General features: G+C 42.7%; 1 protein-coding gene across 1 annotated transcript in view; it reads left to right on the top strand.

Annotated features, from left to right (window-relative positions):
- The window catches only part of LOC131125501 (tumor necrosis factor ligand superfamily member 10-like), a 30,365-nt gene that overhangs the window by 8,500 nt on the left and 1,910 nt on the right, over window positions 1-19,955 (top strand). The window contains exons 2-4 of the mRNA XM_058067116.1: window positions 5,421-5,564; window positions 19,697-19,733; window positions 19,823-19,933. Of these exons, the coding sequence (XP_057923099.1) occupies window positions 5,421-5,564; window positions 19,697-19,733; window positions 19,823-19,933 (292 nt within the window). The remainder of the gene's footprint in view (window positions 1-5,420; window positions 5,565-19,696; window positions 19,734-19,822; window positions 19,934-19,955) is intronic.

The raw sequence follows: 19,955 nt of genomic DNA, 5'->3' as shown, positions 1-19,955 counted from the left end.
TCCTACTCCTTAATGTTACGTTGTTGTATGTGATATACGGCATCTACGTTGGACATTGGAGAAGTTGTAGAGTGACAGCATGTGTGTAAAACGTGGATAAAGTGCATAAAAAATAATTTAATATGGGACCTTTATATGGCGGTGTCATACAGATCTATTTTAACAAAGTGACCTAAAAACTGCAAAAGTGATCTGCTTTTGTAATTTTACGCATGTTTCTTTAAAATTTATAACCATCTGTCAAAACTGTGGCTAGCAAGTTCCAACAAATCACCCAAAAATAACAACGCCGAGAGCTTCACCTCCGTCGCTTCCTCGCATCATGAAAATCTTTTTTGGTGCACTCTTCTCAACTTCATACCAATAGTTAAAAATCAACTTCTAAGTGGTGTGAATAGTTTTAAAGTGATGGTTAGAGCGCCACCTGTTGTTGTTTTTTTTTTTGAGACAGTCTGCGGCTGAACTGTGGTGTTAAATGTCAACATGACCATCAGAGGACGTAGACTAGAAGTAGATGATAGATTGTGTTGCATGACACATCCATGTTGGATGTCCTCCCATGTTTGCTTTTCACTTGCGCTTGCCCGTGTTTGGCTAATTTATACTTTAGTGCCCAGCTGTGTGTGTGTGTGTGTGTGTGTGTCAGTGCCAATGAAACAAATATAAACTTGCATGTTACATTTAAGTGCGCGTCTATATTTGGACTTCTTGCTTTGTCCATCCATCACTGGCCTGCTGGATTTTAGTTACATGGCCCCTCTCAACTGTTGCTAATCCTTTCAAATGAGCGCTGTGGACTGCCAAAAAAACCTCACACACACACACACACACACACACACACATACACACACATGGTTTGCAGCAGGGTTTCCAACCAAGCCTCAGAGATATTCTTTTCAGGTTTTCGGTGACCAGCAAAGGCCAGCCAAAAACAGTCCGACCGGCCACACACATGCACGCGCACGGGTGTGGGAACAGTGAGGTATTGTTCCTCACTTCCTGCGGGAGTCGGAACGGGCATCACAGTAATTCAGTCAGCCTGGACATTTCCTCTTAGGTACTCCCCATCTTTTTGACTAAAATGTCCTGTACTGTATTAAAGTACACATTTTAATAAGTGTGCTGGTTTTGTGTGACTGTAGCTTTAATGCTAAGTAGCTGTGTGCGTTTCCAAGAACTCTACAATTGTCCAATGTAATACATGCCATAAGTCACATACAACATAATCATAATGCTCAGCATGGGTGTGCTGCTAAATGCCTTTAGCATATGTGCACCTGGTCCCCCCCCCCTCCCCAAGTGACCCACTCATTGCTTCAGATCCAAAAGAAGGAAACTCCTCACTGGGGACAAGAGCATTGAGAGTTTAGGAGTCTTGGAAATATCCACTACATAATGAATAAAATCGAGTGGTTAGTGCGTAGACCTCACAGCTAGGAGACCAGGGTTCAATTCCACCCTCTCTGTGTGGAGTTTGCATGTTCTCCCTGTGCATGCGTGGGTTTCCTCCGGGTACTCCGGTTTCCTCCCACATTCCAAAAACATGCTAGGTTAATTGGCGACTCCAAATTGTCCATAGGTATGAATGTGAGTGTGAATGGTTGTTTGTCTATATGTGCCCTGTGATTGGCTGGCGACCAGTCCAGGGTGTACCCCGCCTCTTGCCCCCCCGCGACCCTCGTGAGGAAAAGCGTTAGAAATGAATAAAATGAGGAAATGTTGCTGAATCATTGTTGGAAAAAAAAAATACTAAGGGGGCCAGCAATCCAGTCGCAGGATTTTTGGAGGAGGAAGTTTCATATTCAAATCCACTGGAGGTGCTCCAGTTGTGGTCATACTGGGCCGCCAAGTCCATCTCAACATGATGCCTGTTTAACTGAGTCTTGGTGATGCACAGAAAAGGCTCGATAGGAGACAGAACTTGGCTCGGGGAGTTTGATCGGAAAAGTAAATGAAGGAAATTATCCTACTGGGAGACCAAAAGTTGGAAGGAGGTTTGGCGCCAGACCCCAGCCACACATCACAGCGCTTGTGAAGGCAAAGCAGAAACTTTGAAATGAGCAATTAATTGTGGTGTAAGACAAGCGGTATAGAAAATAGATGGATGAGGAAGTACACAGGCAGGAGATCAATGAGACTCACACATGCAAAGTGCAGAGTGAGAGAACATGTCATGAATTTCATTAGAGACCCCCGGGGTCAAGAATGCTATGGGTGTCGACATTTGCCATTGTTGGGCTGAGTTTGGCCCAGGCCCCCCGGGTTAAAGAACCAGTTTATACAAATGAAGCTGCAGCATATAAATGTATAGCCCCCTTATTCTAGCCTCTGGCCTCGTCATCTTATCTTTTGCTGAGTGCAAAGATGTTGTCCGCCTTTATCGCCTTGCTAACACGTCTGAGACGCTTCTTTCCCACAATAGATCAAACCCTCCCTGCTGGCCTTGTCAGAGCCTAATGGACGCATGCACAACAAACGCAGCCTGGCCGTGTGTTCTCAGACACAAAGACAGCATGTAAAAACATCCCCCCACCAAAAAACGTAGGGAGCGTATTTTGCCAAGGCACACACCCCCCCGCTTTGCTTTGTCAGCACTCTCAGTCGCGATGGTGCTCAACTATATGAGTCCAGCAATCGTAAAAAGTCAGTGCACCTGTTTTGGGTTCAAAACTATCATATGTCGCAGTACACCATTCATTTTCTACCGCTTTTTCCTCACAAGGGTCGCGGGGGGTACTGGAGCCTATCCCAGCTGTCTTCGGGCGAGAGGCAGGGCACACCCTGGACTGGTCGCCAGCTAATCACAGGGCACATATAGACAAACAACCATTCACACTCACATTCATACCTATGGACAATTTGGAGTCACCAATTAACCTAGCATGTTTTTGGAATGTGGGAGGAAACCGGAGTACCCGGAGAAAACCCACGCATGCACGGGGAGAACATGCAAACTCCACACAGAGATGATGGCCGAGGGTGGAATTGAACCCTGGTCTCCTAGCTGTGAGGTCTGCGCGCTAACCACTTGACCGCCGTGCCGCCCGCAGTACACCAAATGAGAGAAAAAGAAGGGAATGCTAACTTCCTTATGGAAATAACAACAAAACTGTCTGCACAAATTGAGTTTGATTGCTGCACTCATACAATGATACCTTGCCGTGCGACAAAGACACACAAATGACTCGTGAAAATAAACACAGTACACACAATAAACACACTAAGTTGTCAAACAAAGGAGATAAAAATAGACAGGGTGTTTATTTACCTAAACCGCAAAGAGGATGGGCCTTTAATTGGAAGCTGTAGAAATGCTGTTACTTCCTACATGTGAAAACTCGTCTGTCATTTATTGTGGTTAATTGGTTCCAGACCAGTTCCAAGGGAACTCCCACAAACTACGATTCAATATTATATATTAAATTATATATTAATTAAATTATATTTATTATTATTTATTCATTCATTCATTTTCTACCGCTTTTCCTCACGAGGGTCGTGGGGGTGCTGGAGCCTATCCCAGCTGTCTTCGGGCGAGAGGCGGGGTACACCCTGGACTGGTCGCCAGCCAATCACAGGGCACATATAGACAAACAACCATTCACACTCACATTCATACCTACGGACAATTTGGAGTCGCCAATTAACCTAGCATGTTTTTGGAATGTGGGAGGAAACCGGATTACCCAGAGAAAACCCACGCATGCACGGGGAGAACATGCAAACTCCACACAGAGATGGCCGAGGGTGGAATTGAACCCTGGTCTATTATTATTTATTTAAATTATATTTATTATATTATATTATTAAATTATATATATAAATATATATATTTATGACCTTCTAAATACTGTTTTTACCATTATTAGAGCCCTCGACACATGAATAACTGTTATTATCATTGTAATATTATTATTGTTATTATCATTATCATAATTATTGTTATAATCTTTATCATTATGACCATCATTATAGTCATCATTAATATTACCATTTCCATCATTATAGTTAACAATTTTTTGATTTTTTAAAAAATTATTTAATTTTACAGACTTCATTGCTTCTTGTAGAGTGCTGTATCATTCCATCTGTTGTTTTTCTGAAATCCGCAGTATTTGTGCTTTTATTGTCAATTTATTAGTCCACTTTTTTGTAACATTTACATATCATTTTCTGGATTACATGTGTCTAATCTTGTACATGAAAAAACAAGAACTTTCTGGACAGGTTATTAACAAGCAGAAAACACATATGTAGTGAGCATTCACACAGTCAATAATCAACTGTAGTCACTTCCCAGGCCCTGCTTCTTAAAGGCAACTAAAAGTCACAGATATCAGATTACGCTTCGTGTCACGTCTTCTAAGAGCCATACTATATTTGCATTTACATTCCTGTCAAAAATATTTGGACTGAAGTTGTTCTCAGTGTGAAAAACACACGTAAAATAGATGGACTGATGGAAAAAAAACTGGCCCACATGTGTCCAATTGGATCCCCAGTTGATGCTATCGGCTATTGGGAGCCTCCCTAAGTTGTCAGCACAAAGCGGTGGTACATATGAATCTCATTAGAGCTCCTGATGCAGACACCCAGGGCTGAGTCACTCTTTATACGGAACCAAAAAGGACTGACGCGGCGAGGCCTCGCTCCTTTAAAGAATCTTTCCCATAAACTCACCCCCACCGCCGCCACTTTACCAAAGTTTGGCACGCAGGGCGGCGAGATGCCATCGTGCAGGGAGGGGAGAGCGCCATTGTGGAAGCACAAAGGGAAAGAGTTTCATTAAAAAGACAGAAGTGGAGCAGAAAGATACAGTATTAATAAGAAGAAAGGCTACACTGTTATCTTTCTTCACGGCAGCTTGTTACAGTCATTAGCGGCGCTCGCAGACCGTGACGCTCGCGACCTCCCTGAAGGGCTCATGTCGCCCTCCCTTCCCGAAGAAAGCTAACCTGACATTTCTCACTCACACGTGGGAGTCAAGGCACACAGAAAGGGAGGAACGTTTGTTTTCCTTTCCTTTCAGTATGTGTACTTATACACATATATTCAGGTACTGCATCACCATAGTTGGACAGTCACTACGAGTACATGCAAAATTGGTTTAAACCACTTTTTCTGCTTGTTAATAAAGTGGTCACATGGTGTCAATATTGTTACGTATATTGATGAGACAATAGCCATCTTAGGAAGTATGCTGTCCATGCTAATAATGTGTCAATCTTATTTATGTCTAAGATGGCTTATTTACTTGTATTATTACTACCACATTGATTAATACAAGTGCAAAGGTGACTATAGGGGTGTTCTTCATGTGTCGAGGGCTCTAATAATGGCAAAAACTGTCAACAGTGGACGCCAAGCTAGTCAGATGTTCCTACTAATACCTTATATTCTTATGTCTTTATGTTCTAAAGGTGCGCAGTCAAGGGGTAACAGAGGAGCTCAAGTGCCTGAGTCTACTCAACGCTCTGGACCAGGACATCCCTGACCAGCTGGCCCAGCTCCTGGGAGAACCCTGCATCAAGCTAGCCGAGGGCATCAAAGCCTACATCTCCAAGGTAACGTCAAAACAACTGTTAATATATTGTCGCTGCCACCAAAACACGCACTCATAGAGCACATGGAGGCTGATTAGGTGTGAAGGAATACGGTCCTCTGAGGGAACATCTGCAGGGGGTCACAGCACACATGGAGTTTTGGGTGCAACTGATTGTAGGCGAGACACGTGCAGCGTATTTTTTTTTTTTTAATTCCTGAGTGTGGAAACTAGAGCATATCGTGTCCGATGATGGGGATTTTAGACTCTGTTTGGGCCGTGAAATCGGCGTGACCGTTCAATTGTTAGCGGTTGTGCGGTTAATGCTGACGTGTTTTTGTCTCGGCGCTGACGGGCGGGAATTGTTACTCCTCTGTCAGGCGGCCAGCAGTGACTCACATAAACACCACTGACCTTCTTTCTTGTTTACATCTTGGAGCTTGTGTGTATGTGTGTGTGTTTTATCTGTTTATCACAGTCCAAGTGGCTGAAATCAAGTTGGGGAAGATAGCATAAATAGGTACGTGTTTATATCATTTTAGACCAATAAAAGGTCACGGCCACAAGTGTATAAGTATATCTGTCTGCTGCTATTTTTAGATGTGATGAGTGACCACAATGGCGCAGACACAAGATAACTCAGCTCATGGTTGTTTTTGATGACTATGGCCACTTTGGGTTTGCTAAGTATAGTATTTAAAGTGACAAAAGTGACTTTTTAGATGCGTTCTTAGCCATAAGCTTGGTCATTTCAGCCAATACGCTAACCTAGCATGGTGTTGCTGTAATGTAATGTTAGCACTGCAGCACACATAGCTATGCTAGTGTTGCTAAGGTTTGTTTCCTCCAGTTCTATTCCTTAATGTTATGTTCTTGTATGTGATATATGGTATCTATTACATTGGACAAGTGCGGAAAAAGTGTATTAAAAGTGCACAGTAGCGTTTCTTGAAGACACACACGCTGTTGAAGATGGGCATGGACACTTTACAGTTGATTAAAGCTAAAAGCACTAATAAACTGCCTAAACACAAGCATCAATTTCTGCGAAATTCTTAACAGAAGATTCTGTTTTTATTGGCCAATTCCGCAATTCCATTATCATAGGACCCTAAGTATTCTGGGACCTTTGAGAAGAACATAATATAATATTGGACATTTAAAGTTAAAGGGGACCAATTATTCTTTTTCCACTTTTCTGACCTATAAATGTGTCAAATGATGTCTGCTTCTGACCCAAACGATGTTTGCGCATTTGGAGATGAGCCCTGAAAGAAGTTTGGAATGGATTTGAACGATCGGTTTCAGAGGGCGTTCTAACACTGGCTGTTTGTGATGTCACAGAGTGCCACGCTTCCGTATATGGGCGTGCGCTGTAGGCCAGATACGCTTGCTGCCCTCGCCCAAGCTCTGCTTCTCCGCTTACGGTCTTAAAAAATGTGTTTACAATTCCTAACAAGGCAAACATCAGGCAGAAGTGGTTGGAGTTTCTGATTCCCTACCAGCAAAAAGAAAAAGATTTTAATCAGTCAGCAGCATTTCATGCTGGATTGTTTTGTGAACATGGGCCACTATGCTGCTGGATTAGCCGACAAACTGTTGCTGAAGTCTTTTCGTTACTTGGTCATGTGAGTCAGAAGAGCAAACAGTGAGTCACTATTTATCAGTGTCCTAACTTATTTTGTGTAAGTAATGAAACAACAGAGGTTGTCTGTGTAGCATTATAGAGTGTGCATACATGAAGCAGAGTGCAAATTACAACCTCACTGAGCCTGGAGTTGCTATTGGGCATTTCCCACCACAACATGTAATGACCCCATTAGATGTTACCAATGTTGTAGAAAACCGCTAAAATGCTAAAGCTCCGTACCATTGAGAGATGTTTTTTGAAAAGATTTAAGTTTATCAAGCCTTATAAAGTTAGATTCCGCAGCTATCCGGAGGTCCCCATGAGCACCTGGGAGTGTGACCAATCACAGCAGAGTGGGCGTGCCTGGAGGTGGGTCATGGGTGGAATCCATTAAAACAGACCATTTTCGCAGGAAGCAGAAAATCCAAAGAAATACAGATGCAAATAGGTGCAGATTCTGGAAGATCTAGAAAGCTTGCATGTGTAGCTGCTCTAGAGGAGTCCACAACTCTATACAAAGGGCAGAAAAATAAGCAAATAAGTGCCCTTTAAGCTATAGTCAAATTCCTGTAAGTACTCAAATTGAAGCTAGCAGTTAGCACAGAGTTTCAGCCCAACCAGCAGTTTATATTTGCAACATCTACAACATCATGACGCCATTGAATGTATGTTTATACATGTGGGTCAAAGTTCAGGAAGAAAAAGAAAGAGTATATATAAGAAGATGAGACCACAGACTATAAATGATGTGAGTGAAAAGGAAGTGGAAAGTGAGAGCAGATGAGAGTTGGGAAAAGAAACTCCGGAACAGCAAATATCCATTTAATTCCCTCTGAAAAGGAAAATAAAAGATGTGTCTGTAGTAAAGAGCACAAATGATGTGCGGATTGGAGGTTTTTTGCGAGCAAATAAAATGCATCAGCGGTACTAAATCTTGTGAGTGTCATCCAAACCAAACTGGATAACAAGAACTCCCTCAGCGGGAAGCGCACTTCCAGCAATCTAGATACAATATTTATGTAAAAAGACAATCCCTGGAAGGACTTGGTCTGTTTTCAATCAGCACCCCGGCACTTTCACATCATGAACGGGTGAAAATCACATCCAGCATGCAACGAGTGTGACTTTCAACAGACAAAAACCAATCAGTCTCTGAGCACACATGGCGGCCCTCTGCATTCGCTCAGGAGGAGACCATTTGAAGAAACATTAAAAAAAAGAATTTATGAGAGCCTGTGTTACTCAGGCTTTGTGTAAGTCCGTAACAGACTTTGACGAATTGACCTCCAAACTCTTTGTGTGAGCAATGACATCATCTGCATTTTTTGTTGCACTATAAAAATAACTAACAACAGGCGGTTGGTTGTGCAAGAATAATAATGTAAGGTCATACTGTTTATTTATGCACTGTGCATAAAACACATTGCATGATATTACAACATCTAATTAAAATAACTAAATAAGCAACTGCAGGAGCCTAGAGTTCGCTTTTGTTGTTGTAACAGTCAGTGTGCTAACATGATTTAACTTGACATCAAAAAAATCAGAACGTGAGCACTCAATACACTCATAATAACCAGGGGCATATTTACCGAAGACATTTGGGGGGCCAGAGGCAAACCTGTCATTGGGGCCTGACACATCTATTTTTTTACATTTATATAAAATGTGACTATGTAATTTAGGCAGCTTATCTGTCAGCTTAAGTTGCTAGTTAATAGCCTCCAACCCCCACCCCCAAAAATATGTAACAAGTGTGAATATAAGAAATTTCTCCTATTTCCAGAATTAGATATCGTCCTTAAAGTCCTTGGCTTCATGCAAATTCAATAGCGACCTTGCTGGTTGAAAATGGTGACAAGAAAAACTATTCAAGTTAAAGGGGTCCTATTGTGCTCATTGTGCTTTTGTATTGACTTGTGGCCTCCTATAGAGCAGCTACTCACAATAACCAGCACACAAAGCTTGCTAGATCTTCCATATTCTGCACCTATTCTGCAGCGCTTCCTGCTTCCGACCCAAACTGTCTGTTTCATTTGCTCCACCCAAGGCTTCCCTGTAGATAAGCCCACTCCGCTGTGATTGGTCACACTTCCAAACGCTGCTGAGGACTTCCAGAATCATCCAAAACCTCATTATCTGACACATGTTGAATACAATAATACAACATTCGAACATTATGTATACGTAGGTCAGAAAATAATCGGTATAATCGGCCCCCTTTAAGCCAAATTGTCCATTCATTCATTTTATTTCGCGCTTGTCCTCATTGATGTTGCGGGAGAGCTTGAGGTGTTGGTGTGAGAGACGTGGTACACTCTGGACCAGGGGTGGGCAAACCTTTTGACTTGTGGGCCGCGTTGAGCAAACAAAACTGTCAGAGCGGCCAGAATATATATTTAACACACACACTATTTTACGCTTATAAACAGTCCACCTTGAATTATTTGTCTGATTTTATCTGTAAAAGTGTTATACTATTAGCTATTTAAACATCGGACCACATCAAGCTACGAAATTGAATTTTTGAGTTTTTTTGTTGTTGTTTTTTTTTTTTTTTTACTGAATAAGACATCCAACTTGCAAGTCATGTTGCCAGCGTGTATGTTAAAAGTTGAAATACGTACTTAGAAAGCAACTGACGGGCCGGATTCAAACACTTGGTGGGCTTCATGTAGCCCCCGGGGCCGTAGTTTGCCCAGCCCTGCTCTGGCCTGATCATCAGTCAATCAAAGGACACATGCTTGTAGACACACACATTCACTCTTACATTCACACCTACGGATAATTTACAATGAACTAAACGTATGTGTGTGTGTTTGGGATGTGGAAGGAAGCTGGAGTACTTGCAGAAAATCCGTTACAAAGGAAAACTGAACCAGGATCTCCTGACTATGAGGCAGACACGCTAACCACGAGGTCACCATATTGCCAAGTCAAATCAATTGTATTTATACAGCACCACATGTGAAAGTACTTGGCGATGGAGGCAAGGGAAAACTCTCTCTAGGGAAGGAAACCTGAACACAACAAAGACTGCCTCGACCAATAATAATGCTAATTCAACCTTAAACACCCAGCATCTAAGTCTTACTACAGTATATTTCATACAAGTTCCAACAGTGTTCCACGGCGCCAATAAACGTCCTCAATAACCCCCGGAAGCGCTTAACGCCGTGCCTCATTAACACTCCGAGTCGACTGTTTCCATTTAAGAAGCTTCCGCTTGATTGACCTCGGTGTGGCCGCGACAACCGCTGCGAATCGCCCCCCCCTGCCAGGCGGCGACTTGCTGCTTATCTGATCCCGATTGTAACAAAGAGATGGAGGGTGATTGATGTAATCGCAGCGGCGTTTAAAGACGATAAAATGGCAGTTTGGTCTCGCTGTATAAAAAACAAGAAACTGTTATCTTATTCGGAGATACAGTCGAGCTGCTCCGACATGCTCCTGTATGCACGACTTTTACAAAAACACGAGGCGCCTATTAGCAGCCTGGTTGACCTCACAAAAATCCTTCTATTAATAAATGCCTCATTCCAACGCTGCCAGGGGAATTTCCCTGCAATAATCCAAGACAACCCCAAAGGACAAGCTCATAATTACAACAATGATGTCATATTTTAATATCATGTGACTGAGTGGAATGGAGGGGCTGGGTGGAGCTACTTAGGAGGTCAAGTAGAAAGTGAAAGAAAAGTGAAATATAATCCAGACTGAGGCGAGACCACTTTACAGGTTTCCTGCCCCTTTTCTATTAACCCACACAACCCATCACGGGAGTGTGAGAAGAAAAGCTGAATGAAGTTCAACGCTTTATGACGTGTCAAGTTGAAAAGTTACGCTTGGCTTGCTTTTCCCCTGTCACAGTCACAGAAAGTGGCAGGGGGGTTTAGAAAACACTGTCCGCTCACTGATGGAAATGTGATCCTCACATCAGGTGCGATCAGGGGGACAAACCCGAGGCCCCTCTGTGGAAACTGTACATGCGTGACCTTAACTTATGTCCATGACAAGGTGAAATTAGCCATTTTAGGTTATTTTTTCTGCAGTTTTCTGTGAACTTTGCCAAAAAAGAAGGTAAACATTTAGCTGATCTATTTCTAAAAGAGGCCTTAGTTCATCAAGTCCAGTTAAGACCTTGCTTTATGCACCAGGAACCAAACAGGGCCCTCCCCAAAACTTCTCACAAACTTGTAAGCAAAATCCCCTGTTACGCAAAAGTGACTAATGATGTCCCTGAAGCCCTTTTATCGGAAAAATCCATCATCTTCCACATTGTTTGCTCCACTTTGGAGACAAACGCTTGATCGTAGACATTTTACTGTCTTTGACTAGATGGAAAAGAAGCAGGCTTCGCTACATATCTTAAAGGGGACCTATTATTCCAATTTTTCGACCCGTTGTATTGAGTTGTGGACTCCTATAGAGCAGCTACACACAATAACCGCCACAGAAAACTGCACCCATTCCAGCTGTATATCCTTGGATTTGTGCCTCCTGCCAAAAGCGTCTGTTTTAATTTATTCCACCGAATGCCCGCCTCCGGGTAAGCCCACTTCGCTTTGATTGGTCACATGCGCAAAGTGCTTCCTAGCTACAAACGAAGGCACAGCTGGTGCTCCGAGGAGGAGCACTCATTGACAGACACACTTTGTCACAGGCCCCGCTGGTAAAGTGGAGCTAAGAAGTCGGACGTGAATTGCAGATACCTTCATGGACACACAGCATGTCCGACATTATTGCACCTTTCCGGGTGAGAGTGCGCTGCTTCTGGCTTCAGCAACAGTTTGACGGATATTTCACGTTCATTCATTCATTCATTAATTTTCTACCCCTTTTTCCTCACGAGACCAATCACAATCACATCGCCAATCACAGGGCACATATAGACAAACAACCATTCACACTCACATTCATACCTATGGACAATTTGGAGTGGCCAATTAACCTAGCATGTTTTTTTTGGAATGTGGGAGTACCCGGAGAAAACCCACGCATGCACGGGGAGAACATGCAAACTCCACACAGAGATGGCCGAGGGTGGAATTGAACCCTGGTCTCCTAGCTGTGAGGTCTGCGCGCTAACCACTAGACCGCCGTGCCGCCATTTCACGTTCATGTTCACAAAAAAAAAGTCCCATGTGAAATGTCGTTGACAGATGAAAATATTTTTCTCTTGCTCCAGTAACTTCTGCCTGAGCTGTAGCATTGCGCTTACAGCCACGCCCATAAGGATGTTCCATCCTTTGTGACATCACAAAGGAACAGTTTTGCAACACCCTCTAAAACTGAGTATTTTGAGCCATCCCAAACTTCTTTCAGGGCTCACTTCCGAATGCACAAACCTCATTATCTGAAATTTTGGCATCATTTAACACGAGAATACCACATTGTAACTACATTTATAGGTCAGAAAAGTGGATCATCTACACACACGGGAGCTGTAAGGGGGGTATAAAAACAAGCATGTAGATTTTTTGCAAAACCACGGCTCACACAACCAAGCGTGAGAAACAAAAAATCACAACAGTAAGTGGTGAGTAATGGTGAGTAATGACAGGTTTTAAACCTTCATTGAGCACCTCGAGCATCACAATATTAAAAAAGAAAAACTACACCCCAAACGCACGGAGAACTAAATGAGTTTTTGTCATACCTACTGTTGCTGGCTGTTGTTCTCTGGGTCATATCACTTCAATAATAACTAGTCATGATTCATGCTGATTGGCTGACTGACTCAAGGCTGCAATACTGGTAATGTCTGGAAAAAGTGAAAAAGTTTAACCTGTCAAAATTCCTAGATTTTTGGACCACCTACTTCCATCACATTATTGTGGGACCTCTGACTGATACATTGATTGTCTGTATTATTGCTGGCTCATCCGAGTACAAAGAAAAGCCATCTCAAACATTCCCAGAAGTCTTCAAAGCAGCAGAATTAGTGCGGTTATCAGACTTATTTTTTGCACTCACATTAAATAAAAATAATTTCCGCCGCTGATTAAAAACAAAACCAGTTGTCTCACCAGTGAGGAAAAACTACAACAAAGCTTTTGTGTACATTCTTGCCTCTCTATGAAACACAGTCCGAGTCACGTATTAATCATCGACCTGACCACACACACACACACACACACACACACACACACACACACATAGCCAGCCTAGGCCTGTCGAGGGCAAGCAGCATATTAAAGTATTGGGTTGCAGCTCCTACTAATCTGCAGGAGAAACGTTCCTTCATGTGCCTGCTTGTCGCTCCTTCACTCTTCCACTTCTTCCTTGATGCTTTTTTTTCCTTTTTCCCAGCCAGACTCATTCTTCTCCTGTTTCCATAATTATCCATCACCCTCCACCGGCTTGCATTTCCCCCGTCATTCCACAATCTGTGACAAGCAGCTACCTTGTGTACGTACACCAATACACCTGTCTGGGATCAGAAAAGTAAAAAAAGGAGGTGGATGCTTGCAGTGAAGGGTTCAAGGCAGACACACTAAATCAAGCAAACAGTGAATCAGCAGGCGTCCGTCAATGCGCCTCGTTTTCACAGCTTGTATTTACGATCTCCCCGGGAGGAAGCTGGCTACACTAAATCTCGGAGATGAGCTGGAAACCTAAAACACGTGCACGACAAAGACATGACACCCAAGTGGATCGCGTGTCGTATCATCGCGAGCTGGACCGTTGTCTTTTTTTTTGAGGGGGGTGGGGGGCGGCTAAGGTTTATTTGTTATTGTTATCGCAGCTGCACAGTTTGTGGAGTTGCTGGGTCACAGATGGAGGCAAAGACGAGACAAACGCTGGTGTCGGCTGGCCAGACACTAAGAGGGGGGCAGCGTGTGGGATCAGGGGGTCACACTGGAAGCAAAGTTGAAAGGCTGTTTTTTTTTTTTTAAATAAACAAACGTGGCGTGCTCCACAGAGGAAGTTTCATGCATTCCTCACACAGTCAGAAAGTCACTTTTGTGTAACTAGCAGTCAAATATGAAACCGAAATCATCAAAACTGAGCACTGCTACCTCCAACAAGATTATGCAATCGCCCCTCCTGTATTGCAGATAATTGCTTCCAGCCCTCGCTCCGATAGGCACATTTCTATGAAGTCATAGTTAAAGCAAAGAAAATCTGTTTATGACCATTTAAATTTTTTTTAACATTATTAGAGCCCTGTAGACATTAAATAGCACCCCTATAGTCACCTTTATACTTGTATTACCCAATTTTGTTGACATGAAAAGCAACAATAAGACATAATAACTCACCGTTAGCATTGCGAAAGTATCTCAAATGTAATGTGGGTGGATCGCATGGCATAAAAAAAAAATCGCCATAAGCCTATCAGCCACTCTCACTGTGATGTTTGTCACTTGACAGCCAGTCTAACATGAATTTGCCATACATAGATGTACATTCAATAAGACAACACTGCTAGCTGTGTTTTCATCACATGCGCAAGCTATGGGATCCACTGTGACACAAGAGCTAAGCTAACTAGTTAGCCTCCAATTTATTTAATAGAAGCTTAAAAATGGGTTTGAAGCTAAGTAAGGACAAAGTAAGAATCCAAAAAAGTACCACTGCCACACGTGATGGGAGAACTTTTTTTTCCACTACTATGTATGAACCGTGATGTAGCAAGGGACGAAGCAGGAAGTAGTGAACAAAATATTAGTTTTATGATCTCTGAAGTCGCATACATAGATGTACATTCAATAAGACAACACTGCTAGCTGTGTTTTCATCACATGCGCAAGCTATGGGATCCACTGTGACACAAGAGCTAAGCTAACTAGTTAGCCTCCAATTTATTTAATAGAAGCTTAAGAATGGGTTTGAAGCTAAGTAAGGACAAAGTAAGAATCCAAAAAAGTACCACTGCCACACGTGATGGGAGAACTTTTTTTTCCACTACTATGTATGAACCGTGATGTAGCAAGGGACGAAGCAGGAAGTAGTGAACAAAATATTAGGTCTCTGAAGTCGCATATTGTCTAACAATAACACCAAAAGAGGCGACTAACATAATAACTAACATAATTTGGGGGCTTTTTCACTCCCCATGCGCACCAGACATTAAAGGAACAAGATGCACATATAACACAACGGTCATTTTTTTTGGTCTAAGCGGGAGGAGACATGGTTAATGTTTTTACAAGGACAAGTTCCACATCTGTTTTGCAGTCATTTGTCTTTGTCCTGTTGCAGGATGTGTCTGTCCTGCCTGTCAGGACAGAAGATACAAAGTGTTGTGAGTTAAAAGCATTAGAATCCTCTCTCATCTGAACAATGCTGGTCAAGCCTACTTCAAAACACATTCATCTTACAGCTAAACCAAAAGGGACTAAATCGGGATGACATGGAATCCTGCCAGTGGTCACTGAATTTATGTACCTCCTCGATGAGGTGGGAATACTTCATTGCTAAAATATCCGGGGACAGATCCCTGAACGACTCCCTGAATGCATCGTAAAAATACCTGCAGCTAACGAGCTCCAAAGATCCAAGCAACCCCCTCTCGCTTTTTGGTGCTTTTATCTCTCAGCTCAAAAAAAGAACTTGACCTCATAAATATATAAACTCCTCAGCAATTCTCAATGAAATAAGAGTTGGAATAATTTCTGCTGAAATCTATGGTATTTATGGAATAACTGGACTGAGTTTCTAATATTTCGGTATCTTTAATACTGTTTATAGAGAACATATAAACCCTTTTCCCCTACAATAACAATAGTTCAAAATAAATGAAACCATCACCTTTATCATTTCCATTATAGATGAGTAAAGCTATACTGGTGCAACGCCAGCAAAGACAGGATCCAGACATGAAGATAAAATAGAAAGTAAGATCCCGACCATATGAGAAGCTGGAGTCCATCCCAGATAGTGAGAATATTTGGCATCAGAGGATGACAGCCGGCATTAAATGCAGACACGTCTTGTTGATAGCTTGAAACCGATTGTTTCATTTGACAAGTTTACGAGCAGTGAACATTGTTATGCTAGTTCAGGCTGTTTGTGCTGGAACACGGCAGACAAAGCATGTAGGCCGCAGTAGAAAACCCTTCACTTTTAAGGGTTCCAAAGACAGAAAACCTGCAGCTCTGGATTCACACCAACAACCTATAAGAGGATGGAACATCATTTTGTGTTGTTGTGTGAAGCTGAGGCAAAGGTGCTGCCAATTTTCTTTCTTTTTCTTCAAGGGTGCGGGGGTGCAATTTTCTGCTCTCAGGACCTGTGGAACGCAAGGTTGAGACCGACACGCTTGGCCTAGCGAGACTGTAGAAAGATACGGAGGAGGCAACAACAGGGTTCTGTTTGTCGGCCAGCAGAGGGCAAAGGCATGAGTATGCCAAACACTAAACTGTTAATTAAAGGTCCCATAGTTCATATTTTTCAACAATTTTCGATAATACTGGAACGTAGACATTTAAAAGTGCTATTGGGAACACGTTGTTTTGTGTGTGCGTAGCTTTAATGCTATTTAGCCATTCTTTTTTTCACGTCTGTCTCTTTTTTTGCACTTGTCCAAAGTAGTAAATGCCATATATGACATACACTGATCGCCAGGGAAAACAATATGAACAAACTATTCAACAATGTTTTATTTTAAGGCTGTTTTTTTTTAATCTAGCTGTCTATCAAATCAAATCAACTTTATTTGTATAGCACTTTTCCTGCAAAGACATGCAACACAAAGTGCTTTACAGAATTAAAAACAATTACCACAATTAAAAGGAAAAACAAATAGTAAGAAAGCCCCTCCCCTCCCACCCTCCACACTACACACACACACCCACACACAATCGGGGGACCAGCACCCGGGCCCCCCCGACTCCGACAGACGGGCGGGCGGACCCCCACATTAAAGGGAGGAACCCCCAGCCGGCCGAGTTGAAGGGACCCAAGGATGGCACCCCCCCCAGCAGACCCGACACAGCCCCCAGTGTGGAGGACCCCCCCTGAGGAAATACTGGAGTTAAAAGCTAAAAACTAAAAGCATAAAATAGGATTAAAAAGATAAAAACATAAGAAAAGTTTAAAAATATTAGTTAAAAGCCTGATTAAAAAAGTGTGTCTTTAATCTTTAAAAAAAAAAATCAGCAGTCTCTGCAGTCCTGAGGCTCTCTGGCAGGCTGTTCCACAGGTGGGGGCCATAGTGGCTAAATGCTGCCTCACCGTGGGTTTTAGTTCTGGGTTTTGGTATTGTTTAAAAGGCCAGTGCCGGAGGACCGCAGGGTCATGTAACATGTAATGTCCCTTTATGTACTTGTTCTGATCCTATCCATCCTGGTCACTCTCAATGAGAACCTCAGCATCCGCATTTCTGCTACCTCCAGTTCTGCTAGTTTAACAGCAAAAAAATATTCCCTTAAATTTCCTTGTCAGCAGGTGATTTGACCCTTCCAAATCACTACACGCACCGCCGTAGGCAACTCAGGGAAAAACCAAAAGTTCAGTGGCTCTAAAATGGTCATCACGGCCGTGTTAGATGTGCCCCCTCGGGAAGCCATTTTACCCACCCAGAGTGTGGGGGCTCGCATGGCCACAACCCGGGTTACATTGTACTGCGGTTCCCCACGGAGTACATTCGATACACACATGCCTCAACCCAGAACCGTCAGGTCCAATTTGCAGGTTGAGGTGCAGAAGAAGCAGGCCGGCTGCCAACAACAACACCTCAGTGGAAACTGCGAGGACTATTAGCTTACTTAGGATCCATCATGTTCTGTATTTTACAGCCTTTCCACAGATTAATCAAGGAGATCAATACCAAGGGAGCTCAGTGGCACCAAAGTAGTAATACGGGAATAGGAGGGAAAACAAAGTAAGTGAATGGATACGGATGGGGAAACAAATCCTAATTTACAGTGTGCGTTTGCAGCACTCCGAGATAAGACGGCAGCCTGGGAGTAAAAAAAACAAAACCCGGAGTGTCAGGAAAAATAAAACAGACAGGCAAAGAAGGTGAGCCCCAGTGGGACTTGGTTGTTGATGATGGAGCGCGGCGGGTGAGCAGAAACAGATGACAGCGACAGAAACAGGAATTAAGACGGCCGGTGGACTTCACAGAGATTGTTGACTGACGGCTAACCATGACAGATGGATTCATAATGAGGCCAATAAATGAGGTCAACGGGTCATACATGCCGTTTCCTTGTTGAGCTCGCGTGTACACGGGTGTATCCTACCTTTGTAGGAAATTCATTCATTCATTCATTTTCTACCACTTATCCTCACAAGGGTCGCGGGGGTGCTGGAGCCTATTCCAGCTGTCTTGTCTTGGCTGTCTGGTTTGTCTATATGTGCCAATCACAGGGCACATATAGACAAACAACCATTCACACTCACATTCATACCTATGGACAATTTGGAGTCGCATGTTTTTGGAATGTGGGAGGAAACCGGAGTACCCGGAGAAAACCCACGCATGCACGGGGAGAACATGCAAACTCCATACAGAGATGGCCGAGGGTGGAATTGAACCCTGGTCTCCTAGCTGTAAGGTATGCGCGCTAACCACTAGACCGCCGTGCCGCCCTTTGTAGGAAATATTGACTTTAAATATTTACACTAGATTTACGGCAGGGGTCTCAAACACACGGCCCAATGAATTATGGCTAATGTTTGTGAAATATTTATGCAAACATTATTAAGTTTCTGCCATGCTGGAAAAAAAAAATCATAAAGAGCAACTCCCATAATGGATGCAAGAGAGTGAGCGTGAATAGTCTACAGCAGGGCTCTCAAACATGCGGCCCGTGGGCCAAATGTTGCACGCTAGTTTAGGCCCCAGCCTTGATATGAAAGTTTAATGTTAGTTTAATATGGATGTTGTATGGTATCATGTACCCAGAAAAATTATTACGTTTGATTAATGTTCATGTTAAAGGTTAAATAACTGTTAATAGTTATCCTCCCTATCCGTGTGGAAGTGGTAAGTTTTTGGCCTTTTAAGTTTAAAGGAAATAACTTGGAGGCTACCGTTTAGGTCGCTAGCTCTTTAGTTTGCGAGTTAGCATGTGTCTCAAGACCCTGCAGTTGCGCAATATGTTGTAAATAAAAAGAGTATAAATGTGACTATAGTCGTGTTTTGTCATCTCTACAGGGCTCTAATAATGCTTTGTTCATTTTAATATGAAAAAAATAATTTGTCTACCCACCAACTATATGTGGTTTCTTAAGTTTTTATTATTTGATGTTTTATTATTATTATTATTATATTTATTTATTGCTGATTTTCTTTATTCTTGATTTATTTATTTTTCATCTTATTTTGTGTAGAAAAATAAAAATTAAGATATTTGAGAACAGTGGAATGTTTTATCAGAGCTTTTATTGTAGAAAATCAGAACAAAAGCAAAGTTTATTCATTTTTCTGTTTTTAATAAATGCGTTTTTGGTTGTTTTTTTTTGGAAAACCTGATGCGGCCCAACGTCGCCCAGACCCTAGCTCCAGTGGCCCCCAAGTAAATTGAGTTTGAGACCCCTGATTTACAGTTTTGACTTCTTTTTTCCAGGTGACTGAGAACATCATCTCCAAACAAACCTTCATGGGTGAGCATGCACACACACATGCACATACACGTGGACGCCCTCGCTTTTTCTGACCCTTCTGTCCCCCCCCCCCCGTATTATAACCTCAGTGGCCAGAACCATGCCTCGCACCTTCAACAACTCGGGGTCAAAGTTCATGAGCTCACTGGTCCAAAGGCCATCGGCTCACTTGACCCTCAGAGACACCAGCTCGCAGCTCGGTGAGTGGCTGGGGAGAATCTG

This window comes from Doryrhamphus excisus, chromosome 3 (genome assembly GCF_030265055.1).
Source record: "Doryrhamphus excisus isolate RoL2022-K1 chromosome 3, RoL_Dexc_1.0, whole genome shotgun sequence".
In the NCBI taxonomy this organism is placed as follows: domain Eukaryota; kingdom Metazoa; phylum Chordata; class Actinopteri; order Syngnathiformes; family Syngnathidae; genus Doryrhamphus; species Doryrhamphus excisus.
Note: the sequence above shows the minus strand (reverse complement) of the source record. Positions and strands in the feature narration are given on the sequence as shown.